Consider the following 27,685-nt stretch of genomic DNA (forward strand, 5'->3'; position numbering starts at 1 on the left):
CGAGAGGATGAAGTATGGCATTGGCAAACGAGCTAGCATTTTGAGAAATTAAACTGTGTGGTGATTAACTAGACCAAATAGAACGAGAAATTCTCACCTTAAAGTTGCAATATGGATCAAAATTGTCGATTTTTTTTCGTAAAACTAAAGCAAATAGACCATACTACGTTGAAGTACTCCTCTTACCTAAGCCTCTTACCAATCCCGACACACAAATACGTTCATTTTGATACGTTGCGGCCGCCTAGAAAAGCTGTTTTGTAAACAAACTTTCAAAACAAAAACATTGGCGTTTTCTGCTGTGCACGTGACAAGTACAACCAAGAGTGATGACGTCGCACTGGAGTGCACGTTGGAGGGGCAATGTTGTTACGCTGACCATGGATGTAAAAAATTAGGCCTACATCCATGCGCTGACAGAACTTGACATACATAATGATAATTCATTGTAAACTTTGCGTTTGCCTAACTTTGACAGCATCACAATGTTTCAGAAATATAAGTATATCGATATGATAAAGTACAGCTCTACAAAAGATCGTGTGATTGATTTTTCTCACCCATATACATGTATGTCAGTGCCGCGCCGTGTGCACCTACTGTGTACGTTCGATCGATCGTCCAGACCACGTACACCGATCTGGTTGTGTTCACCGCGTGCCTGACACTCTGACAGCGTTTCCGCAATCCTCTCCCCGTTGCATGTTGTTATATTTTTCATGTTAAAAGGCGAGGTATCTGCACGCTATATTTATTTGAAAGCTTTGCCCACTTCAGTATCATCCACCACTGCAGAAGTTCGGCAACTGTCTTGCCCCTCAGTCTGGTCTTGCATGGCCATGTCAGCGCGTTGATCGACGCGTCGTAAATGAGACCATGCCATTAATGATGGAGACTGCAGTTTTTCTTTGTTTCCGAAAAATGCATATTTGACCTGAAGGATATAGATTATCAATGAATGCTAACAGATCTAAGTTATTTCCTTGCGGGGGGACAACGGCCCGGTTCACATTACAAATTGTGGGGTCCACACGGCCACAGTGTTGGTAAGTTGGTGTTGCCCGAGGAAACACCGCTGGCTAGCGAAGTTGATCATCACACAGTGGCGACGTTGGTGTTTTCGAGAGAAACTGTAGACAGAGTCTGCCTCCTCGTCGTGGTGCAGTAGTCGCGTGTCACTCATTTTTGGTTCCATCTTTCGATCTGACCAAACAGTGTTTATTTTGCCGACATTTTTGGCCAATTTCTTCCATTTTTGCAAGGCCGAATCAGTCAGCAGAGACCCAGGGCGCGGTCAGAGACCTGACCGCTTGCCCGTGGGAAGGCTAGCCACGCATGTTGACACGATGTTGCAATTTCATAAACCGTTACCATGAATCAAAAACGCATGCGTACATATTCAAATAGTAAAAATGACGTTTCAAATTATGTGCTTAATCTCGCAAACAGTACGTACCAAAACAGCAATTTATTCGGTAATTAAATCAATTTACTCAAAATACAGTCATTCCCGTGTTCCTGTTAATGGTCGAATCAGCAAATGAAATTGTTGTGGATTTTTCTATAAAGTTAAATCTTTGAAATATGAAGGTCAATTCTGATCCATATTGCAACTTTAACGTGTATGATATATCGTACAAGGTCAAAGACGCTCCAATTACAGCGTTCAATCGGTCTCCATCGATGGCTGTCCATGTTTTCAGTCGAGTTGCAGTGACCCAGGGTCATACTGACGGATAAGCCAATCAGCGTCTGTCCGTAATTCTGTCAGCGGCCATTTTGTGTTACAAACCGTGCCATAGCATTTCCCCAGACTCCCGTTTCGCCAGTAGCGCAGAGGAGTCTGGGTAACCGAGACTACACCTTAATGGGCTTTCTCTACGTGCTAGGGAGTCAATAACAGGTTACAGAAATGCATTCTGGGTAATAGGTCGACCATGGCAGACGGCAGAAGTTGCAACTGAAAAATGACCTCAGGGCAGCGCTGCCCTCAGGGCAGCTCAGAGCCCAGCAAAAATGTGCACAATATTCAATGACGTCACAGATTAGTTGAAAATAGTCCCCCTCCGCGGAAGCACGTCAAGTACCCAAGCACGCTGCAGAGAGCATACCCTGCTCCGTTTGCTCCGTACCGTGTGACAGAACACCCACTGCGTGGACAGAAAAATCTGCGCTTAACTTGCTGGTCTTATTTCAAAAGACCGAAGTGTGAAGGTAAGTCCATTTCCCAAGACAAGTCGAAGATACATAATATATCAACAAGTTTGCCATGATCATATATATGGTCAAACTTGCAAACGTAGTTTAGTTAATGCATGGTGGTATTACTCGTAAATACCTCCATAGTTCGATGGTCTATGTACGTAGCCACATCGCGGATAGCTGCAATCATTGTAGCGGCTAGCAAAGCGTACCAAGTCGTGCACAATGTCATCAAGCCTTACTTGATGACATTGTGCACGACTTGGTACGCTTTGTACGTGAGATAGGGTCGCGTAAGAAGTCATGCAGGCTAGCGGCAACACCGCTACGTCATTTAGCACAGCTGAATCATAGCAGCTAGATATCCGGGAGTGCCCTGATGCAAATGGCATCATAATCAAGCGCCTCCCAGTGAGTGTGGACAAACAATTTAAGAAATTCCATGGTGTATATTCGCTTAAGTCCTTAAACTATATCTACCAATGTGCCCTGAGACAAGCAATATATCATTGCTGCCCTGAGAGCAGCAATATGTCAGCTGCCCTTTGGGCAGACATATACATTCTCTATGCTATTTACAGTCTGCCCTAGGGGCAGCAATATAATCATGTCTGCCCTCAGGGCAGACATACTGCCCTTCGGGCAGACATATACATTCTCTATGCTATTTGCAGTCTGCCCTAGGGGCAGCAATGTAATCATGTCTGCCCTCAGGGCAGACATATACCAGTACAATCCCTTGATATGCTATTTTCCAATCTGCCCCCTTGCCCCTGAGGGCAGCAATATGTCAGCGCTGCCCCTTGGGCAGATATATACATAGTCTATGATATTTACAGTCTGCCCTAGGGGCAGCAATTTAATTATGTCTGCCCTCAAGGCAGACATATACATTCCCTATGCTATCTACCAATCTGCCCTGAGGGCAGCAATGTATCAGAGCTGCCCTCAGGGCAGACAGGTATTTCGTATCCTTAGAACATTGTATAGTGTATATCTACCAATCTGCCCTGAGAGCAGCACTATAGCTGCACTGCCCCCAGGGCACACATACATGTACATTTTCTATCCTCATAGCATTGCATAGTGTGTACCGACCAATCTGCCCTGAGGGCATCAATGTATCATGTCTGCCCTCAGGGCAGACATACATGTATACATTCTCTATGCTATTTACAATCTGCCCTGAGAGCAGCAATATAGCTGTGCTGCCCCAGGGCACACATACATTTTCTATCCTCATAGCATTGCATAGTGTGTACCGACCAATCTGCCCTGAGGGCAGCAATGTAAATCAGAGCTGCCCTGAGGGCAAACATATATATGTCCTATCCTTACACATGTCATAGTATATATATATCTACCAATCTGCCCTGAGTTCATCAATGTATCATGTCAGCCCTCAGGGCAGACATACATGTATACATTCCCTATGCTATTTACCAATCTGCCCTGAGGGCAGCAATATTTCAGAAGTGCCCTCAGGGCAGACATACATTTCCTAGCATTACAGCATTGCTTAGCATATGTCTAACTATCTGCCCTAAGGGCAGCAATATGTCAGAGCTGCCCTCAGGGCAGAATACAGTACATTCTCTATGCTATCTACCAATCTGCCCTGAGGGCAGCAATGTATCAGAGCTGCCCTCAGGGCAGACATATACATTCCCTATGCTATCTACCAATCTGCCCTGAGGGCAGCAATGTATCAGAGCTGCCCTCAGGGCAGACATGTATTTCATATCCTTACAGCATTGTATAGTGTATATCTACCAATCTGCCCTGAGGGCAGCAATGTATCAGAGCTGCCCTCAGGGCAGACATATACATTCCCTATGCTATCTACCAATCTGCCCTGAGGGCAGCAATGTATCAGAGCTGCCCTCAGGGCAGACATGTATTTCATATCCTTACAGCATTGTATAGTGTATATCTACCAATCTGCCCTGAGAGCAGCAATATAGCTGCGCTGCCCCCAGGGCACACATACATTTTCTATCCTCATAGCATTGCATAGTGTGTACCAACAAATCTGCCCTGAGGGCAAACATATATATGACCTATCCTAACACATGTCATAGTATATATATCTACCAATCTGCCCTGAGGGCATCAATGCATCATGTCTGCCCTCAGGGCAGACATACATGTATACATTCCCTATGCTATTTACCAATCTGCCCTGAGGCCAGCAATATATCAGAGCTGCCCTCAAGTCAGACATATATTTCCTATCCTTACAGCATTGCGTAGTGTACATCTACCAATCTGCCCTGAGAGCAGCAATATTTCAGAGGTGCCCTCAGGGCAGACATATATTTCCAAACATTACAGCATTGCTTTGCATATATCTAACAATTAATGCTTAGTATATATCTACAAATCTACCCTAAGGGCAGCAATGTATCAGAGCTGCTCTCAGGGCAGACATATATTTTTTTATCCTTACATCGCATAATGTATATCTGCCCTGAGGGCAGCAATACTTCAGAGCGGCCCTCAGGGCGGATATACATTTCCTATCTTTATAGCATTGCATAGTGTATATATACCAAACTGCCCTGGAGGGCAGCAATATGTGTGAGCTAGTGCCTTTAGAGCAGACATACATTTCCTGTCCTTACAGCATTGCACATTGTATGTCAGAGCTGCCCTCTGGGCAGACATACATTCCTATGCTATCTACCAATCTGCCCTTTTGGCAGCCATATATTTCCTATCCTTACGGCATTGCATAGTGTATATCTATCAATCTGACCTGAGGGCAGTTCTCATGGCAGACATACATTTCCTATCCTTACAGCAATACATAGTTTTTATCTACCAATCTGCCCTGAGGGAAGCAATTTCTTTTAAAAGTCAAGATTTGCAGATACACAACACTGTTACATTATTGAGTCCTTGTGATGCATTAACAAAAATTAAAATGGTGGGAGGCAACCTAGGGCAACAAAATTTTTGCTACATATGGGAAATTCCTGTCATATTTTCCTTTTAGAATGTTTGTACTGTTGATAGGCCGGAAATATTGTTTGATTTGTCTTGTGAATTAGTCGTGTTTGTCCACTTGCACCCCATTAATTCAACTGATCACCAATACATTTTAATCTTCAAGTACTGGTGACAAGAACCAAGTTGTTTGTGAATTGTTTTGTGTCATTACATTTATTATTGCTTACATTTTTAAAGAATGATATGTTTGTAAATCTTTTGCAGATCAACTATATACAGCAAAATGGCCCTGAAAGGTATGTTTTTTCTCAGCCCGATGAATATTCCACTTCCTTAGCTGTGCTGTGACACATGTATATCAAAATTTCTTTCAGTGAAAGTTTTTTGAAAAATGCAGTTGTTCAATCAGTTTAATATAAATTTTACACATTCCTATATATAATTCAGATTTGCTGTGATGAAGTGTGCACATCTTCTGTTACTGATATTAAATTATTATTGTTTATTCTACTGTATGTAAGTAATCTACCTCACACTTGTCACTTCCTCATACACACTGTCATTACTGTTCAGAAAAAATGCCAATGTTCTTTTTATGTTAGAAATTGTGCAGCGCCTCTGGGGATGTGAGGGAGGTGATGAAAATATCCTTGGAAGTATTGGACCCCATAATATTACTGTTGGGACAATAAAAAGTATCAAACCTGATAAATGGTTGGAAGATAATGTAAGTTGTGTTGTTAGTAATTAAAGTACCATCTCTATTGATTGGCATGATTTATCATGCAGTTGTACCTGTAGCATCACTGCGCGTTTCTGCATGTGCTCAAAAGTTTGTTGCACATCATAACAAAGTACATAAAAATAAAAGACAGAATGATTGACATGACAATGTTCCAAATAATCACCTAAATGTACATCCACGTTATATGATTACTATAATTTCCTTGTGCAGTATTATGCATTGTTCTGATAAAAAATGTATAAATACTGGAATTGTTTTGACTGCCATTGCCTTTTAAAATTCCTAGTACAACTGTTTGACATGTCAAATGTTAAAAAGCAAACTAGAAATCACAGACACAGCCATGTAAAGTGTATTCACATTGTACAAAAAATTCTATACTAATGACTCATTTGATGAAAGGTATTACGGTCTAGCTTGGATATCACCCTGAATCTTTGCCAATGGTGGTAGATGAATTGTAGTTTTTTGCTTAAATAATGTTTATTGTGTCATTATTTTGATAGAACATTGTCACAATTATTACTTTGTATTTTACTTTTTTATAGGCTGTGGATGCATATCTTGAAATTTTACATAAAGCCTTGCCACAGTCTTCAGTAAGTCTTCACAATAATATCATAGTAATGCTCTTCACTGACTGCTAATACCTTTGACCTGGAGTGTTGAGTGGACAGTGGTAGAAACAAAACAGAAATACTTGTATTCCACTAAGCATTAATCACTGGATTTACACATGTGCATTTAGTCTGGAACAGGCACTGAATGGAATATAAACACTGGTGAGGATATTTGCGGACAGGAAAGGTGTAAAATCTCTGAATTAAATGAACTACGTGTAAATGCAACATAAGTTTACCTTTTGTAAATTGAGTTTTGTTTATAAGGATCAGAACTGACCCCCAGGTGTCAACATGAAAAAATAAACACTGCTTGTTAAACTTATGAACTCGTCCCACAAGGACAGAATAGTCAAGTTTTAGGCTGATAATTGCTCAATTTGTGGAACAAATGTAACTAACTCTCTCTCTCTCTCTCTCTCTCTCTCTCTCTCTCTCTCTCTCTCTCTCTCTCTCTCTCCCCCCCCCACACACACATACACACACTGGTATTCTGATTTCTCTCAACAGAATGCTGTTATACTACCCCATCATTTGTGCAGTGAAATTATCATGGGAAGGAAAAAAAACTTCACCAGAAAAAAAAACTTACGGTAGGATGTGCATATCAAGTAGGCTTAGCTACTTATAAAATAGCAAATTTTAGTAGTAATTAGTACTACCATCTCTTCTCACCTGTAAAGCATATTTAAGGTTTTGGCTGCCTATCGTCTGTCGAGTGAAAAAATATGCTCAACTATTGTTATTAGTCCCCGCGGACGAAGTCCGGCGGGGACTTATAGATTGGGTCCCGTCCGTGTGTCCGTCCGTCCGTCCGTCCGTCCGTCCGTCCGTCCGTCCGTCCGTCCGTCATCAACAGTTTCTCAGACACTGCTTAACTGATTTTGTTCAAACTTGGCACAAAGGCATAGCACTATGACCTACAGATGCACGTCGATTTATTTTGTGATACGATCCAATATGGGCGCGAGGCGGCCATTTTATTGCGATTTTTCATGTCTTTGGACCATAACTCAGACATCCTTGAGCACATTCTGCTCAACTGGGCACAAAGGCATAACATTATGGCTTTCATATCCATGTCAAATTAATTCGCGATATGTTTCAATATGGGCGCGTGGCGGCCATTTTGTTGCGATTTTTCATGTCTTTGGACCATAACTCAGACATCCTTGAGCACATTGTGCTCAAACATGGCACAAAGGCATAACACTATGCTTTCATATCCATGTCAAATTATTTTGCGATATGTTTCAATATGGGCGCGAGGCGGCCATTTTATTGCGATTTTTCATGTCTTTGGACCATAACTCAGACATCCTTGAGCACATTCTGCTCAAACTGGGCACAAAGGCATAACATTATGGCTTTCATATCCATGTCAAATTAATTCGCGATATGTTTCAATATGGGCGCGTGGCGGCCATTTTGTTGCAATTTTTCATGTCTTTGGACCATAACTCAGACATCCTTGAACAGATTCTGTTCAAACTTGCCACAAAGGTATAACACTATGGCCTACATATGCATGTCAAATTATTTTGTGATACAATCCAATATGGCCACGAGGCGGCCATTTTGTTTGCGATTTTTCGTGTCTTTGAACCATAACTCAAAGATCCTTGAACCGATTCTGTTCAAACTTGATACAAAGGCATAACACTATGTCCTACATATGCATGTCGAATTATATTGCGATACAATCCAATATGGGCGTGAGGCGGCCATTTTGTTGCGATTTTTTATGTCTTTGAACCATAACTCAGACATCCTTGAACCGATTCTGTTCAAATTTGGCACAAAAGCAAAACACTATGCCCTTCATATGAACACCAATTTATTTCGTGATATGATCCAATATGGCCAACAGGTGGCCATTTTTTTGCGATTTTTTCATGTCTTTGAACCATAACGCAACATCCTTGAACCGATTTGGTTCAAACTTGGCACAAAGGCAGAGCACTATGGCATACATATGCATGTATCAATTAAGCTTGGGATAGGATCCAATATGGCTGCAGAACTGCCATTTTGTTGGAATTTTGCATGTCTTTGAATCATAATTCAAAGGTCATTACACCCATTTTGTCCAAACTTGGCACAAAGATCGCACATGTTAATTTACTTCGTGACATGTTCCAATATGGCTGCCAGATTGTCATTTTTTTCCAATATCGCTGTCAGATGGTCATTTTTGGATTTTTTCATATCTTTGAGGCTTAATCATATGCAATATTCTTTACCCAATGTTGTTGAGACTTGGTACAAAGATAAAGTGCTATGGCATACATATGCATGTCTACTAATTATGTACTATGATCCATATGGTCAATAAACAGCCATTTGATTTAATTTTGGTGTGATTTTTTTATGTCTTTCAAACATAAACATAGGTCACTGTCCCTCGATGGACTGATTTTGTTCAAACGTGATACGAAGATAAAGTACTATGGCTGCATTCTTGTGCACATTAAATTGTTTCATTATATGATCCGAAATGGCTGATTACAACAACATACCCGATCCCATACCATTTCGAAAATTCCACCAAACCATGTGTATAGTATGTGCCATTATGACACTAGAGGCAGTGAGGGCATCGTTATGTGTGATGTGATCAAAAGTTCCTTCAGTGGTCATTACCAGCAGAGATGAGTCATTTATTGAACGTTCCTCAGATTACTTTATTATGCAAGTCACGGGCCTGATGCACCCGTTGCATCAATGTCATTCCACAGCTACCTAGACTACAACTACCTAGACACCAAAGATTATAACAAAATGGACAAGCGGGGACTGTGTCATCAACGATGACTTGTTTTGCCGAATAGGGTTGACACACTGTCCATTGGATTATTTATCCTTGCTGTTAATCTTTGTGTTAACAGATGTGTTAATGATTTGCTCAGATAATTTGAAAAAAAAGATGACTTCTCGAAGATTTTCTTAATTATTCTCTTAAAATGCACTATTATTCATAATTTATTTCATCTGTACATATAATTGCTCAACCTAAAAGGAAATTTTGGTGAATTTAAAAATGGTCTTAATTGTGACTTATTTTTTAATATTGTAATTTTAGGAAAAAATAGCAGCAGCAGATAAAGTTGTTGGGATTATCTTCACCCCAGGCCACTGGACTGTCTTCGTAAGTGAGATTAATTTGTATAGTAGAACACCTTTAGATAAGTTTAGGGTTTCTGTTGGAATTTAGTTTTACCAAATTTCATTTGGAGGCAAACTTTAACCATAAGGAAATATTTTATTGCAGTAAAGATGAAAGTCTCCTTTAAATGACTCAATTCTAATTGAAATAATAGTTCAGGGTCATTTGCTAGATCTTTGTCACTAATCAAACATGTCAATTTTTAATGAAACTATGAAGTTTTGATACACCTGATTCTTTACACTTGAGCTCAAATTAAGCTATCGTGTAAATGTGTGCTATGTTAGCAAGACGGTCCTTGATGGCATTGTTTGTTTTACTGATTGGTATTTGTTTTAAACTATTTTATGTACAGTGCGCTGATATGATAAAGGCAACATTTACCATAATTGATCCACTTCAAAAAGATACAGATTTCAGTCATGAAATGGACAATTGGAGGTAAGTGACATCTCAGTTTTATTGGTACAGTGTTCACATGAAATCTTTTTTGTCTGCAGTATTTCAGTCAGTTTTTCTGTGTCTTTTTAATCTGTAGACTTTTGTTTACTTGATAATTTCAAAATATAAAGAGCAAACATAATTTGTTATTTGGTTTATTACATACAGAGTGAAACATTCAGATGATCATCTTGGTCTAATTAGATTTTGGTAATCATGACTGGCATAATTATGAATAATTTGTGAGTTGGGCCGTACCCCTAATTTTTGGAATAATTTTGCGACAATTGATAATTATGTGTTTGATTACTGGTGCATGATGGTGTCTATAAACTTATGGTAAGCCCATCATCGCAACATACACTAAAAACTTGAGAGAAAAATATGAAAATGCATGTTCTGCAAAAAGATATAGCCATTGCACTTGTTTATCATAACTTGTCATCTTTAATGACTATTTCTTCAGTGATTTTCTTGGCTACCTTGGCTTGAAAAAAACATGGAAAGAACTGAAAGTGCAGCATGACATACAAGGAGATTGTTCATCATGTGGTGTATATGCCTTACAGGTGAGTCATTTGGATTGATGTATAAGTATTATTTTAAGCTGCTGTGTTCACACAACAGTAAACAAGTCCACAAGTCGCTTCACAATTTTTTGCCTAAAGATTCTTAAACAATTATTTTGTTCTCTGACTCTCTTTCTCTAATGTTCATATGGAGTTTGGTAATTCCTCCCTTCCATCTCACAGCTTACACATTCATTCCACACTTGCTATATCAAGACTAGACAAATTTTCAAGTCTAACACAATAGCTGAATGCTGCCTTTGTATTTATCGGTGCCTCATTAAAACCCCAGTAATAATGTCCTTTGGCTAATTTTTCACTATTTTGTTTCTGGTTATGACTGCCATATGTTTATTATGGAGTTAATACGCAGAAAAAATACAAGAAAAACCCAAAAGTTCAAGTTACTGTGGGTTTAAATTACAAGATTCCCTGATTTAATATTGAACATAGTACACCAAGCTTAAGATTTCAAACTAAAGAAACAGTCTGTTAAAAAAATATGTGAATAACTGTTAACAGAGTAGGTATGGTTGATATGGCTTACACGTTAGTCATAAGCAATGTTAATGATTTACAGGACTAGAGCGATAACGTTACTGTTCAATATATTGTCCACTAATAACTTATACCTGAGGTATTGTATTAGGTGTTTACAGCAATTTCATTTTGTCATTGAACACCATGTCCTCCGTGTAAATTTTCTTATACTCATTGAATTCATCAGAGCACTGCCTTTGAAAATTAATGTGTGGATTAGAAACTTTCTCATAGCTTACTGACAACACTACAGCAAATTTTTGTTGTATGATTACATGATGTATTATATAAAGTATCTTTCTTTTTTTGAGTGTATGTGTGCTCACTGCAATAAAACCTGTGTTTAACTTCGACGGCACTGAATAGTGCGCACCAGCCTGATAATATGTATCTGCATGTTTGTGCCGAGAATTGGTAATCTGCTGGTATGAGGAAGTTTATCAACAAATGAAGTTATTATGGAAATATTTGATGAATTCTTTGAGTGTAGGAAAATTCACATACATGTCAGCGTTCATGTGAAATTGATACAATTGTATAAGAAATGTCATGGTATTTGCCTACAGTTTGCTGACATTTTCCTTCAAGGAAAAATGAAATTTAGCTTAGACAGACAGCAAGACAAACGGTTGGAAATTGCCAAAAGATAGTTGCAGAGATTGGTAGGTGTAGCTCTAGGCTACGAAGACAGTCTTTTGTACAATTACCAAGTGCATGTTATATTGTTTTCATCTAATTAAAGGGACAATAGCTATACCTTTTCATGTTATTTTTTCAGTGTTTGTGTAAAAATGTTCATTCACTTTTCAACATAACCAAGCTGATATTGCACTCAAACAACTCTTGATGACAAGCTGTGTTATCCAAATACCAATTGCCTGAATTATGATTATCCTAACCTATATTCAAGGTCCCAGTAACAATAAATGCATTTGTGTTGTAATCAATTTTCTAAAGATTGCTTTCCAAACTAAAAGGGAGCATCTGAATACTGTGCATGTCAAGATGTTCTCAGGGCTACAAAATAAACTGCAGTAACTGTTGATAAACAAAAAATGATATCAAAAGTTACAGCTGCTGTTCCCTTATGTAGGTCAATTATTGTGTTTTATATATATATATATATATATATATATATATATATATATATATATATATATATATATATATATATATATATATATATGTTTATATATAATATATATATATATTTACTGCCACATAATAGTAATTTTCCCCAGATACTGAGATAGGTCTTAAGCTGCGCTTTTACGTTGTTCCATTGGTTTGAGGGTTTAAAGGGACAAAGTCGCGTTTTTGGACTTTTTCATGATTTTTGTTTGACATTAAAAGTTGTTCCTGTCATGTGACTACTTCAAACCTGCTGAAATACTTGTGAAGTGTACACAACAACTACTCTGCTTGTAGACAGGCAAGATTTAATAGTCAGTTAACATTTGTGGTACAAACCACAAAACCAAGTTAGTGCTCCAATGCTTTCCACAATGGAAGACTTTATGAAACTGTGTTCAGACATCATGGAGATTAGTAATGTGATCTTGATTAGGGTTACCCTTCATATAGATAAAAATAACATGCTTTTATATACAGTGTTGTGGCAATATTTATTTGTCATTGCAAAGAAAATTTATGCAAGTATTCATTGTATTATTATTATTTAAAAAAGGTCAAAAACGACTTTGTCAATTTAAAACCTTGCACATCTGCAGATATCTGCTCAGTGTTCTACGCTTGCATTCATTTTGCATTTTTAATTTTCTAGACTAGTCTATTCAATTGTGTAGTTGACACAGCATTGTGATTAACTCATGTAACTACGGTGTTATGTTCACAACCTACATCATTATGCCCTTTCTTTCTGTTCATAATCTCCAACTATAGCAATAATTTACGCATTTCATTTTAGAAATTTTCATGAGGAATCCTTATTCACTAATATGTTTACCTAGTATAAATCATAGTGTAGATTTGCTTTAAGGCAGGAGACTGCCCAGTTTTATTACATTATTTCAATATATGTTTTCTAGATGTTACATGCAAATGTGCAAGAAACTATAGTTACATTATTGTAAAAATTTTAACATACCGGTATACTCTTCCCAACCCAACCACTTTCCATCACCAAGGATCAAAATGAACCATGGTCTTGCATCAAAAAGGTCCACCAGTTTTTCATTTTGGACCACCAAATTTGAAAATAGGTGGTTCTCTAAGGACCAACAATTTTTTTGCATTGGCAATCACATTCTGTTTTGACACCATATGCGTAAGGTTTTGTCAATTGATCCATTCTCGACCACGGGCCATCTTGGTACTTGCGGATTGTTACGTCATTTTTGCGTCACAGTACCGTGAGAAGTTCATATTTTTCAACCACCAAAGCAATATTCAAAGTTTCAATATACATAAATGACATAACTTTTAGTTCTGTTTTTTTCCACACAATTTCTGTATTGTTCTTTCTTCTGTATTGTCTGCTCTCTCATTCACCTTGCTCGTATGTGTTTCACCTACTGACGTCACTCCGCAGTCGAGAATAGCCAGCAAAGACTACTTAGACACTCCCAGCTATCACTTACAAGTCTTACCTGATCAAACTTTCTTTCACATGTTACCCATTCATAACAATATACACATCAGTGGTAATTGCTTTTCCGGGATCCTCAAAACTAGTAGTAAACATGCAATATTATGAGTCATATGTAATGTTTACATCTCTGTTTGACTTTGCTAGTGAGTGTGAGATCAATTGATAATGCTAATGAGTTCAGAAACTCAACATGTGCTCTTTTATAGTAAATACTATATTATAAATAAAATAACCGTAAAGTTTAACTTCATACATCAGAGAAAATGACAATTGTAAGTTTTGTTTGGACCAGAAAAATATATATTTTGGATGGTCAACTTCGACCGCCTAACTAATATTTTAATTTTAAGCCCTGATCACTGAGACTGCGTTTGTTAGGTTTGTGCATGTGATAAGTACATCATTCTGTAATATTCTTTTCAGTCACCTGGATAACATATTTCCACATAACATATATATTCGGATAACATATTTATTTTTTAATGGTCTTGTCACCACTATGTGTTCAAGTTATCGTACGGCCATGCACGGCATCACTAACATTCTCCAGCTGAACAAATGAGATTGAAAAAACTGTACACTCCTTCTATGCAGATACCACCAAACGAAGATGCCATGGATGTGGCAAGGGCAGCCCTAGGGTAAGCAACCATAAACTCCTTATGAAGTACCGGTAATGGTTTTGACCTTTAGGACATTGGTGTCATGGCTACCGTAAATACCATAGTCAGAAGAATGCTTGATCAGTGTGACAAATACCAGCTTTGTATGAATCTTGAGCAAGGAAGTGAAAAAGAAAATGTTGCTTTTCATTTTAGAATTCAGCTGACTTCAAATGTTTCATCCAAAATTATACATTAATTTCTTGAAACAAACATTTTTTATGCACAAGAAAGCTATACTTGTGAGATTTAGACATTCACCTACATGTAACCATGTTTGTGGAGGGACTGTGACCTAAAAGAAACTTTCATTTGAAATCCTCCCATGTCTAGCAATACAGTGATTTTTAGCTCATATTTGGTTTTATATAAATACCAAAAAGAGCTTATATGATGATTCTGAGTGGCGTCTGTGTCTGTATATTTGTGGGTATGTGCGGATGTATGTCCGTCACACACAAAGGCTCCCATACCGCCAAAGCTACCATCTCAGTATTTGGTGTTGAGGTAGATGTAGGGGTTGAGATGTGAATTTGTTCAAATGAACACATCAGTGTCAAAAATGTGCAAATGAGGTAAGAAAAAGGGAAATACTGCAAGTGTGCAGGAGTGGTGGCAGTGAACTGAATCAGCCCACACATCTGAATAAGAGGATTTTGACCTTTAACCTATTTGTATGCAGGGTACCTATTATGTTTGGGAGTGGTAGCAGTAACTGAAACAGCTAATTTGTCATTTCCTGTCATTGTTTATGAACTGTGACATATTAATAGATCTGCTGAAACCATGTGGATGTCTATTTTTTAAAAAGCAGTTCATCATATTACATATATTGAAACATAACATAATATGGTCCTGTTATGAATGAGCTTACAAGTCAATGTAGGAAGCCAGCAGTGATATAGAATTGGTAAAACATCAAGTTGATGATTAAATAATTGAGCATTACAATAAAGTGTCACAGACAAATACGTGAATGCGATTCATTTATTTACATTACAGAACTCATGTCTTTTCTGTGGAAGAAGATACCACTCAAAGTGCTGCTTGGCATCAAAATGTTTCATTTGCACAGTGACTGGTGGTAAGTAGTGTTACCTGTATTATTTGTTCAGCTACATTTTCTTACAGCACCAGTATTGGGATTTTTTAGCTATTTATTTTCAATATTTTTGTTCCGCATTTCAAGTCAGATTACAGATCCTACTCCCTATAGGATGACAAAATGCCCAGTCTTTATAATCTCAACATAGCATGTGTATTTATATTGTTGACAAATAAATTCAAAGCCACACTAGAATTCAGTTTTAACAACAATGTTGCTGATTTTAAACATAACAGCTGTGTTGAGAACCTAAATACTGGCATTCCTGTATGCTTTAGGTTGCTGTCAAGCAAGATATTGCAGTCCCTAGCAGGTACAAAACTACTGAAAAAATAGCCAAACGACTGGACTTTAATATCCCAAAGCATTAAGTGTGCCATTTATAGACATTTGACAGTCTGGCAGCCGTGAAAAAAAATCCAGTAGCACTGCTTTAACCCTTTCACCCCCGTTCCCTGTGTACAGGTCAACTTTACCATAGAAAACAATGGATTTGGGACAAACCATGGTGGTGAAAAGGTTAAGGAAAGTGTTCTTAAGCCATTTCTCTTAGTCTTATCTCTCTATAATGATGATGAAATATTGAAAGATTTAAGAGTCTTTTGCCAATGTTTTTTTGATAAGACACCTTACCTTTTGCCTTGAGCTCTCTCTGTGCTTCTGTGCACAGATATTTACCTTACCATTACAGTGTTTGGGTCTTTGGGGACTTTCTGTAGTTTGAATAGATGTAAACCATAGTGTAGTACTAGACATTTGAACATGATTTAGAGAGTAGACCACAAAACCTTGGTTGTTGATACACATAACAAAAATACTGAAAAAGAATTCAAAAATTACAGCTAATGACCCGTAAATTATTGCTTCAATGTTTCTGCACAAGTGTTTTATCAGTTTTGCCCAACTAGATCAACGATTACACATTGATTTTTATTTTGCATTAATTTTTACATACGATAACGGTTCTTTCCCATGGAAACAGTTGCAAGTGATGATGGAGTTGCTGTAGAAGCTGTCCGTGAGCCTGCAAATGGTAAGATCTTTTAAAGGCACATTAAGCTTATCTCTTTTGATAATTTGTAGTATCATGATTTCAAATAAAAAATAACTCTATTCAAGGTTCTTCTTGCAGTGTGCAGAAAGTAAGTCTTCAAATATTGCTGAAGATCAAAAAACATTTTTCGCAATCAAATAATTTTTGGCTTCCAAGAAAAATATGATTGTTGCCATCAAGATTGCATACATGATTGAATTTGATAGACCAAGTCTCATACCAAGGATTGATAAAATACCATTGAAAGGTAAAATGAGTTATTAACAGGAATCCGAAACATATATTCAAAAATTGGACTGTATTTTTAAATAACAAAGTGTGGAAATTTGCAGCTGATGGGGCTTTAAGTTTCACATGGTTTCAGCCATTTCTTATATTTTTTATCAATTTTGATTGATCCAAGCTCTTTGTCAGACGAAATTTTTATTTTGCATTATTTTTTACTTAAAATAATGGTTCTTTCCAATGGAACAGTTGAAGATGATACTGATGGTGGAGTTGCTGTACATGTACCAGTAGAAGCTGTCAGTGAGCCTGCAAATGGTAAGATCTTTTTAAAGGCACATTAAGCATATCTCTTTTGATAATTTGTAGTATCATGATATCAAATAAACAATAACTCAATTCAAGGTTCTTCTTGCAGTGTGCAGAAAGTAAGTCTTCAAATATTGCAGAAGATCAAAAAACATTTTTCGCAATCAAATAATTTTTGGCTTCCAAGAAAAATATGATTGTTGCCATCAAGATTGCATACTTGATTGAATTTGATAGACCAAGTCTCATACCAAGGATTGATAAAATACCATTTAAAGGTAAAATGAGTTATTAACAGGAATCCGAAACATATGTTCAAAAATAGGACTGTATTTTTAAATAACAAAGTGTGGAAATTTGCAGCTGATGGGGCTTTAAGTTTCACATGGTTTCAGCCATTTCTTATATTTTTATCAATTTTGATTGATCCAAGCTCTTTGTCAGACGAAATTTTTATTTTGCATTATTTTTTACTTAAAATAATGGTCTTTCCAATGGAAACAGTTGAAGATGATACTGATGGTGGAGTTGCTGTACATGTACCGGTAGAAGCTGTCAGTGAGCCTGCAAATGGTAAGATCTTTTTAAAGGCACATTAAGCTTATCTCTTTTGATAATTTGTAGTATCATGATATCAAATAAACAATAACTCAATTCAAGGTTCTTCTTGCAGTGTGCAGAAAGTAAGTCTTCAAATATTGCAGAAGATCAAAAAACATTTTTCGCAATCAAATAATTTTTGCTTCCAAGAAAAATATGATTGTTGCCATCAAGATTGCATACATGATTGAATTTGATAGACCAAGTCTCATACCAAGGATTGATAAAATACCATTTAAAGGTAAAATGAGTTATTAACAGGAATCCGAAACATATGTTCAAAAATAGGACTGTATTTTTAAATAACAAAGTGTGGAAATTGCAGCTGATGGGGCTTTAAGTTTCACATGGTTTCAGCCATTTCTTATATTTTTTATTAATTTTGATTGATCCAAGCTCTTTGTCAGACGAAATTTTTATTTTGCATTATTTTTTACTTAAATAATGGTTCTTTCCAATGGAAACAGTTGCAGATGATAATGATGATGGAGCTGCTGTACCGGTAGAAGCTGTCCGTGAGGCTGCAGATGGTAAGATCTTTTACATTAGTTTTGTTTATAAACAGCAGTATAGTGATAAGGTCAGTAGGTAGTTGCATGTATGATTGGGTGTAGTGTTTCAAATCTAAAATCACATCAACATAAATGTTCATATTCTGCTTGCTGTTTGTTTACCAAATACGTGTATATTACCATCACTTGAAAACTTATCAAAAACACTGTTTTGATCTCTAATGAAGGAGTGAACAAAAAAAGAAAACCAATGTTTGAAGTACCCTCACTGTTAAAACTAGGCAACAACAAGAAGGCAAAAAGGTATGTAAAGCCCAAAAGAAAAATTGTTCCTCGGATTTTTAAGCAGAGGAAACGTAGTTGCAAGCGAAATTTTAATATTGCTTTAAGTTTCATTTCAAGCAAGAACAAATTTCAAAATCAGAAAGAGGAGAAGCAGCAAATCCAAGGAACAATTTACTTTTAGCTCACATTTGGTATACCAATGTGAGCGTTTCGCATAAGTTTGTGTCCCCAATCTGTACGTACGTATGTCTGTATATCTGTCTGTCTGTATGTATGTCCCTCCTTAGTCTGCAAAAACTTGAGAACTGTATCGGGTCAGTCACAATCAGGGTGCGCTAGATGATTTTCATTTGTTATGGACATATATCTGCTATTCAGACTGATATTATATTGCTTATTTGTTTCTAATAAATAGTAATAGTTGTAACTAACTTGGTCACATAAAGAAATATGGCATATAGTGTGCAGGTTTGGTTGTACATCCACAAAAATGCCTTTAAAAACTGTAAAAAGTAGCGTTATGCTGTTTCACTTCAAAATGTACTTAATTTCAAAATGTTTTTTGGAACACAGTGTTAAAATTGTGGAATTTTTTGCTCACATATGTTATTGCAGAACACCTAACCTTTCTTTCACAAGTTATTTCATGTGATTATGTGCATCGGAACAGAAACTGTGGTATTTTTACCAAAACTGTAACATCGTTATGTTTTTTGTGTTTGATGACCATAAGTACATATACCTTTAGTTTATATGTAGAAAAATGGATAAAATATTGTAATATTGAATTTAATTCCAACCTCAACATCCATAGCAAGCATTTTATACACCAAATTTAAATAAAATTGCATATTGTATTGTTTTGTGAATAAATGAAAATGGAGATCGTTGTGGTCGGAATTTCTTGTAGCGTCCGTGACACACTCATATCTTAAGGACAACAGGAGTTATAAAAGATCTGATGTCACAGGCCTAAGTGTCAATAGGTGCCTACCTTAAATAAACAAATTGTATAATTACTGTCCCTTGCGTTCACTATTAATATTCCTAAAATATGGAAATGTAGCATCCGTGACAGTGTAGCATCCGTGACGGTGTTTACTACATAGTCATAATTAATAACTATTTAAAACATTTTAAAGCAGTTAATCCACTGAAACATATAAATACTAGTGTGTATTGTGTGTACATACATGGAGTTGGGTTACAAAATGTCTTCAAGGCATAAAATTGTAAATTTGCACAAAATTGATTTTTTAAAAAGTAATAAAACACTCAAAAAGTTATGTTGAGCCTCAACTGTAACACTTAGATTGGTGTTTTTTAAGAATGCAGTAATTATATTGAATATGTTATTAGAATTCTAGTGAAAAGAACAATGAATTCTGTGCTGTATATGCATTTATTATTTTGTATTCCATTTCAATTCATTATGTCACGGATGCTACAATAAAATGCAAACATTGTTTTTCAGATTATAAGCCAATCTAAATGTGAAATACATGTAACCACCACATTTTATTGTTTTGTTATCACATTTTGAATTTTAAAAAATCAAGGGGGTAAGAAATGACATTTGTGTTAACTCTGTCTCCACCACTTTCACATATTTCGAAGGCAGAGAGTACGAACGTAAAGTTGGCGTCATCCTCATCCTCATCCTCATCCTCAGGTGACCTTTCTAGCTGACGCTAAAATGACACTACTCAGCATCAGCTTCAGCGTCGTATCCAAAGATTGCCAAGGTTACGCTACCCGATGATGGATAAATGATAAAATTCGCCCATAACTTAAGAAAATAACAACTCCATTTTTTCTCAACTTTCTTTTGAATCCTAAAACTGGTTCGCAGGTAATATTTTATCGTTAGAATATCTCATATGGACTAGTTTTTTGGAAATGTTCGTAATTTTCAGTCCATGGATCCGTGGATGTGTTTGTTGGTATCCTCTCAACTCTTGTGTTAAGATTTTCCAAAAATTGGTGCAAAAAAGGTATACATGGTCCGAAATGTGTAAAAATCGCCACCATGAGAGGTGATATGAAAGCCCTAATTATTCAAAGGACATATAAAACAATTAACTTGTATAACTATGACTTGAGGCCTGAAAAGTCAATGTATTAAACATAAAACCTTTGAACTTTCAGGAAATTAAGGGCTAAGAATGTTGCCTTATAACTACAAGGTGAGAAACGGATATTGAAAGGAGAGGTAACTAAATATTATGAAATGCAAATCCCACTGTGTTTTAATTAACATTACAGTGATATGAAACTTGGAGCACATTTTTAAAGTCGTTTTTACACTTATCATTCCATCAAACGCATTCGGGAATAATCGGATCTGACGCCGGTGGAGCTGACGCTGTAGCGTCATCCTCATCCTCATTTTCGCGTGACCCCTGTGGCTGAGGATGAGGATGAGTATGACGCCAACTTTACGCTCGTCAGAGAGTACAGATACATTATAGAACAGAGGTCAAAGGTTGGCAGACTACATCTCTGATCTCCAGCCTCACCTAGGTGTGTGTGCGCCCCATCCTGACAGGTGTTAGAACAGCTGCAAGCCATTTGGATTTCTTGGGTGGTGTGTCAGATACATTGTAGCAAATTTTATTGTGGGACCACAGGTCAAAGTTTAACAACCTGTCTCTCTAGCCTGATCTAGGTGTCTAGTTTTATCTTGGTTTTACACTTTAAGGCGCAAGCAATGTTAACTTCTGTGTTTTTTGACGTATTGAAAGTTTATTACTGGTATAGACATTTTTCACATACTCCAACTGATTTTTGCAGTAGTTGCTATAGCTTTCTTGTTCAATTTAAAGAAATTGTCAATGTTTTGACACAATTTTCACAATTTAAATGTTTGATAGAGAAAGGTTTTGGAGAAAAGAGAAAGAAAAAACTAGATTGTAATTGCTTTTTATATTTCAAATTGACCTAACTTTCAAGTTTGATTTTGGTAGCATCCGTGACAAAATTACATGTCATACTAAACAGAAAATATTTTAGAAAGAAATTCATTTTGATTACACTGAACGGTATTAATATTGTTGCTATAGCATGGTTAATTCATGACAATAAAACTTTTAAGTACAGCTTACCAGCGGAAGGACATAGAGAAGTTGAAAGTCCTATTAAAAAATATGATCAATATTGTTGTATTTCTCACTAAACTTGAGGTTGTGTTTAATCATGGAAAAATTAAGTAAATCATACCAAGCAAAACTTATTTTAATGCCAATATGCATTTTTTATATTGTAATAACATAAGAAAGCATTAACAAATCATTGTTTAAAATTTTATTATGACATTTGTGTTTCATGTACAACATTTCTGTAGCGTCCGTGACACTGCGTCAACCATATAAAACAATGTGCACTGTGGTAAAACTAATGACGTTTGCTTCACCAAATTTTAGGAAGATATGCGCCATACCATAACCTTTCAACATATTATTTAACTTGACAGTTATCATGAACTTGAAATTTTGACTTAAGTGACACACTCTAGCGCACCCTGATTGTGACTGACCCGTATGTATTTCAGCATGGCATTTGGTGTGTAAACGCATCCTGGGCTATAGGTGGAATTTTGTTCACATGAAGGTGACATTGCCAAAATTATGCAAATGAGCTTAGAAATTTGAAAATGCTCAAAAATAAATAACTCTGGTACCACTGTTTGGAAGTTCCTTAGGTGTTCCTCATACAGGTTTATGTATTTGGTGAAGAAATCTTGAATTTTCTTTTTTTGCTGTATTTTTTGGTGATTTTCCTCATTTTTTGGTACAAATCATTCTTCTCTCAAACTGATCGCCCATTTGCTTTCAAATTTACTTTGGATGTTTGCAGAGGTGTTACCTTTCTAATTTATTGAAATTTATGACAAAATTATCAATATAAAATTTTTGGGGTATTTTGTGACACTTTTGGTCAAAAATTCATTTCTCTAATATCTGATATTTAGGGTCTTTCAGATATCATCATTGTTACTTATAATTATATTACGCAGAAATAATAATAATCCATTTTTTTGAGACAATTTTTGTCACATTAGGTCAACATTTTGTCAAAGTATATATCAATCTGATTACTTCGAAATTTTGTATTGGATTCCATTGGGTATTCTCATTATACTAAGTAAAAATTACTTTTAAAATATCAAATGTATTTGTGGGGTATACCTGTCTAATTTTGGGTACTGTTTTACACGTACTCGAAACAATATTTAGTAGTAAACCGTGTGGCCTGCTGTGAACTTTGTTACACAAAATTCCTTCACAGTGGTCTGAGAGATAATGTAAACATACATTAATCCTTCATTTTCAGAGAAAAATATTTTGAAAGGTTTTGATGCCTTTACTTGAAAAGTAGTACACAGACTTGAATTGTCTTAAGCTTTATTAAATATGCAGTCATTAGCTGGCCCAGGACAGTTGACACAAAATTTAGAATACTTCAAAAGTACTTTACAAGTATATCTTTTAATGTACTGATCAAATTTGTCACTAGAAATATATGGATTTACTGGATTTTCTAGATTTTTTAAGTCTACAAGTTTTCAAGGTACATATATAGTGTCTAAAGGGATTGGTGAGCAAGTGTGATTCTAACATTTGTGTCTCCTTAGGGGCAGCTATAAAGTCCAAGTCATTTTGGCCTATCACAAGTTACACGATTTCACAAAAATCAAGGAGAAATAACTTTATCTGTAGGGCTTCATAGTTTGAGTAGGGGGGGGGAAGCTCCAAAGCTAAATGGAGCTTTGTATCACATGATCAAGAGCAAACTATTGTTGCTACAGATATGTCCAGCCCTGTTCACCCTTTAACACTTAGACTATTAACAGTATATCTGCATATCTATTGTTTACATATTATACCCATAACAACAATTGTTTACACTTGATCACGTGACAAAAGCTCCATTTAGCTTTGGAGCATTCTCCCACACGCACTATGAAGCCCTGAGGAAACAGTTTTTGCCCTAGATTTTTGTGAAATCGTATAACTTGTAGTTTGCCAAAATGACTTCATTTAACATCCACTCCAGAAAAAGAAACAAATGTTATAATCACTCTTGCTCAATAATCCCTTTAATATTTATAGAAGAAGTTTTTTAAACTACATAATTTGACTGTACTCACTCGTATCAAATGTCATCAGACACCCTGTCATTTACAGTATTTTTTTTGTTTGACCTAACTTATCATTGATGATTTGTTTTAATTAAACTTCCAAGTTCTTTCATCATAAATGTTTCAGATATGCTATCTGTGAAGAGGAATTGCTGCGGAGAACTGGAGAACCTGAAAAACTCTGCCCATACACACTAAATTCTATGCTTAGATGCGCTAAGGGTAATGTGACCCATTTAAAGAGAAGCTGTCAGCACAAAATATTCCAGTCCACAAGCAGTCCACGCTGACTTCATCATTTACCAAGTTGTGTGAAGGTACATGTAATTAGGTTCACCTTGAAATATAATATATGTGGTACCTGCATGTGATAACTTGCCTTAATTGTTGGCAAAAATTGGGGACGAATAGGACAGAAGATGAATTTCATTGGTTTACATTAACTCTTGTGTCTCAATGTATTTTTAGTCCCTGTAGACTAAGTCTGGGGGAACTTATTGGTTTGAGCTCCGTCTCGATGTTTGTCCTGGGTGATTTCTTAGAGGTGCATGGACCAAATTTATTCAAACTTGGTACAAGCACAAAGTACCACAATAACCACATGCACGTAGCTTTATTTTGCAATACAATCCCAAATTGGCTGACTGACAGCCATTTTATTATGTAATTTTCATATTTTGAGCTCGAACTCAGACATACCTTAGCCAATTTTGTTCAAACGTGGCATAAGGCATTATATCATGACATATGTAATACACATGAATTTTTATTGCAATTTGATTGAAAATAGCCACTCAGTACCCATTTTATCAAGTAATTTCCAAAACTCAGACATTCCTCAGCCAACTAGGTTAAAGCTTGGCGCAGAGCTAATGATCATGGCATACATATGCTTACATGAATTTTTGTTGTGATACAGTAGAAAATGACCACCAGGTGAAAGTCAGCAGTGTTTGTCAAAAAAATGTCAAAGTTCCAAAGATTTAAATGACATTGAAGTGGCAGGGACTGTGTTACCGACTGATGACTTCTTTTAGTTGTAAAACTTCACTGTGTTTGTTGTTTCTATCATGTGCCAAGCAGTCTAGGCCACTATAATATGTGGTCTTACTTAAAGAGATGAGTTTGTATATTAAATTAATGTCAAGCATTTATACATTTTATGCTTTCTACTGAACAACCATTGCATACTTTTAAAAGTTGGTCTGTCCCAACATTTTCATGCCCGGAAATGTAAATAGTTTGTCTGTACTCTACTAAATATTATATCAGCTAGGACCACACATCATGATGTAGTTTGTATGTATATATGTGATGTTTATTTTACAATGCATGCATCAAAAATTGGACATTGTCTCTATGCTACTTTTTTAGTCATGTGAACTTTCATTGTTTCTTAATAGGTGAAGTTAAACATTTGTGCCGGGATTTTGAAAAATTGACCGACGCATATGTGCACTTAGATGGAACTGGTGACCACAAGGACAAGCCAGAGGATAGCCTCAACAAAATGAATGTGTTTAAGTGAGTGAATTATAAAAATAATAAATCTACTTGACTTATGAACTGTGAGGCACAGTCATGTGTTGGTACTCCATACCTCCACCCCCAACCACAACTGTAGTTGATTTGATAATGATTTGCATATTCTGAATACCAGTTAAATGCCACCTGTTCTATCATACTGGAAGTTTAAATTTTGGCGCATTTATCCTATTAAATATTTAATGATGTCTTGTGACACTAAAATTCATTGTAGTCATGCCTGCCAATTCATCCTCATTTACATAAAATGATATCATTATTTGCATGCCACATTATTGGAAGTGAACAGTAAATAGAAATGAGGATGCCAACTTGAGAAATTTACAGTAACCAATTTTCAACACTCCATGGACAGCAAAACCCCATGCAGTTTTTACGTTGGAACTTAACGTGATCATGGACTTAAATAGTTGACCTTTGTGGTGGTCAGATGTAAAATAACTATAAATATGGCAAAATTTTACAATTTTAGCTCTTTTTTATAAAACATGACTTAGCGTAAACTTTCATCTAAATAACTTGCAATTTTCATCATGTCACCATCAAATTGTAGTGGAGAGATACTTTGTATCTTCATGTTTACAATTTTGTGGCTGGTATTGTCAATAACCTTTGAGGATATTAATGCAATCGGAAGTTTCAAAGGAAACAATGATGAATTCATCAAGTTTAAAAAAATTTAAATATAGCTCAGAGTTCAACAACAAACTGAAAACAGTATAAGCATACTGGTATATCAGATAGTATTTGTGCCACTGTAAGCGGAAGCTCCAAAGATAATGTCTGTACTTCTATACTTCAAATTTTTTAAATATACAATATGAGTTGGTAAAAGTGGGAGAGGAGAACCATACATTTGCATGGCTGGCTTCAGAATTGCCAAGAGTAGAGACCCTATCCATCCTTATGATCATCCATTGGTAATGAGAAAATTTGACTTTAACAGGGAGACCCTTGCTGAGCTATCTTCAAGGTTAAAGGGAGCATGCGATGAGGCAGATTTGGTCACACATGGAATGACCACTTCAATGGTTGACACAGTCTCAAAATTATTGTCCAGAGTTGCAGATTGTGAAAGGAGGGCATGTCTCGATGTCCTGGTAAGTGTTTAAGTTCACATGTGATGTATTTATAATGATAACTACAATAGTTTGTTTTGCAGCGCACAAATTCCTCTAATGAGCATGGGTCCTACTTCCTATACATCAAATTAGAACTTGATTGGCCCAGTGGTTTCCGAGATATGCAATGTTTAAAATTTTACAAAATTCCAAATGGCTGCCATGTCACGTGACTTAGTAAAATTTCAAAAGTGTTATGCACAAGATCTCATATGCCTGCATCACTGTGTAAATTTGAAAATGGTTAGTTCAACCATTTTCAAGTTCTAAGTTGAGAAAAAACTACACAAGAAGATGAAGAAATAAAAGAAGAAAAAAACCTAACAATTCCAATAGGTGCCCAAGCATTGGCTTTGACACCTAATAAAATAATGGTGATGTTCAGGATTGTTTTCAGCAAAAAATGATTCCAGTGAAAATACGGTATTCTACAGTAAATGTCACTCATCTCTACACTCATTTACTTATCGGTCTCTAGTTGGCCTTGTATGCTTTGTATCCCACCTCTGTTACTCAAAGATGGCACAACACCGTTTGGCTATCTAAAATCAAACAATTGTTCTTGCCTAGAGCTAAAAGCAGATAGTATAGTGGTTGAGGGTTTATAAAATTGATCCATGCAGCCCTCTTTTTTATGGAGAGAGGAGTGTGTATTCAGCCAAAGGGTATCCAAGGCTATATTGCCCTACACCTCTATGGCAGATGACACCCTGATCAATGTGTTCCATGCCAATACAAAGTACATCATTTATTTCGAGCATTTTAATATATTGGTATGTCACTTGTATCCATTGTGTAACAGAAAATAAGCATGTTTTTCTCATTTTTAAGTGAGTATCGGTGCTTGGTATAGTCACAGCAATACATTTTTGGATGACATACAAACTGCAGTTAAAACTGACTAATCGTCACCATACTTTTCATTTTTTAGACTTCCAAGAAAGAGAAAACTGGCTGAAGGGCATCATCAGACCAAGATCATCATAAAATTTTGCCTGGCTTTGTAGACTTCTCCAACAGGTGTTTTAGTACTGTTATGCTAATAAAACAGTCAATAAATTGGCTTGAAATAACAGTGTATTTGTTTTAAATGATGTGGTCATGCCAAGTAATGTCCACATAGGAGTGTTCTATTTATGATTTTATTTCAAAATATATACACTTGGGTTCATTATCATTTCTTGAAATGATTATATACCCAAATGTAACTTCTATTCTGAAATAAATCATAAATTGGACTTTCAATTCAAAATCATAATACCGGTATATAGAAAACTAGAA

At 36.2% G+C, this 27,685-nt stretch overlaps 1 protein-coding gene across 1 annotated transcript; it reads left to right on the top strand.

Moving 5' to 3' along the window:
• Window positions 1-1,936: 1,936 nt before the first annotated feature.
• On the top strand, window positions 1,937-27,468 carry LOC139129406 (uncharacterized). The gene is made up of 19 exons (XM_070695035.1): window positions 1,937-2,214; window positions 5,419-5,450; window positions 5,757-5,881; window positions 6,448-6,498; window positions 7,030-7,112; window positions 9,602-9,667; window positions 10,041-10,126; window positions 10,593-10,695; window positions 14,441-14,487; window positions 15,511-15,592; window positions 16,596-16,646; window positions 17,142-17,210; window positions 17,706-17,774; window positions 18,269-18,331; window positions 18,541-18,616; window positions 23,866-24,055; window positions 25,142-25,262; window positions 26,230-26,383; window positions 27,336-27,468. Exons 8-16 carry the CDS (start codon window positions 10,674-10,676, stop codon window positions 24,026-24,028), a joined length of 642 nt encoding a protein of 213 aa, XP_070551136.1. The 5' UTR covers window positions 1,937-2,214; window positions 5,419-5,450; window positions 5,757-5,881; window positions 6,448-6,498; window positions 7,030-7,112; window positions 9,602-9,667; window positions 10,041-10,126; window positions 10,593-10,673; the 3' UTR covers window positions 24,029-24,055; window positions 25,142-25,262; window positions 26,230-26,383; window positions 27,336-27,468.
• The last annotated feature ends 217 nt before the right edge of the window (window positions 27,469-27,685 follow it).

Source organism: Ptychodera flava, chromosome 3 (assembly GCF_041260155.1).
Source record: "Ptychodera flava strain L36383 chromosome 3, AS_Pfla_20210202, whole genome shotgun sequence".
In the NCBI taxonomy this organism is placed as follows: Eukaryota; Metazoa; Hemichordata; class Enteropneusta; family Ptychoderidae; genus Ptychodera; species Ptychodera flava.

Coding starts and splice junctions, on each gene's coding strand:
- LOC139129406 (XM_070695035.1), top strand. CDS start 10,674: ATGTGGTGTATATGCCTTACAG. Junction 15,593..16,595: donor CATTTGCACAGTGACTGGTG/GTAAGTAGTGTT, acceptor CCATGGAAACAG/TTGCAAGTGATGATGGAGTT. Junction 18,332..18,540: donor TGTCCGTGAGGCTGCAGATG/GTAAGATCTTTT, acceptor TCTCTAATGAAG/GAGTGAACAAAAAAAGAAAA.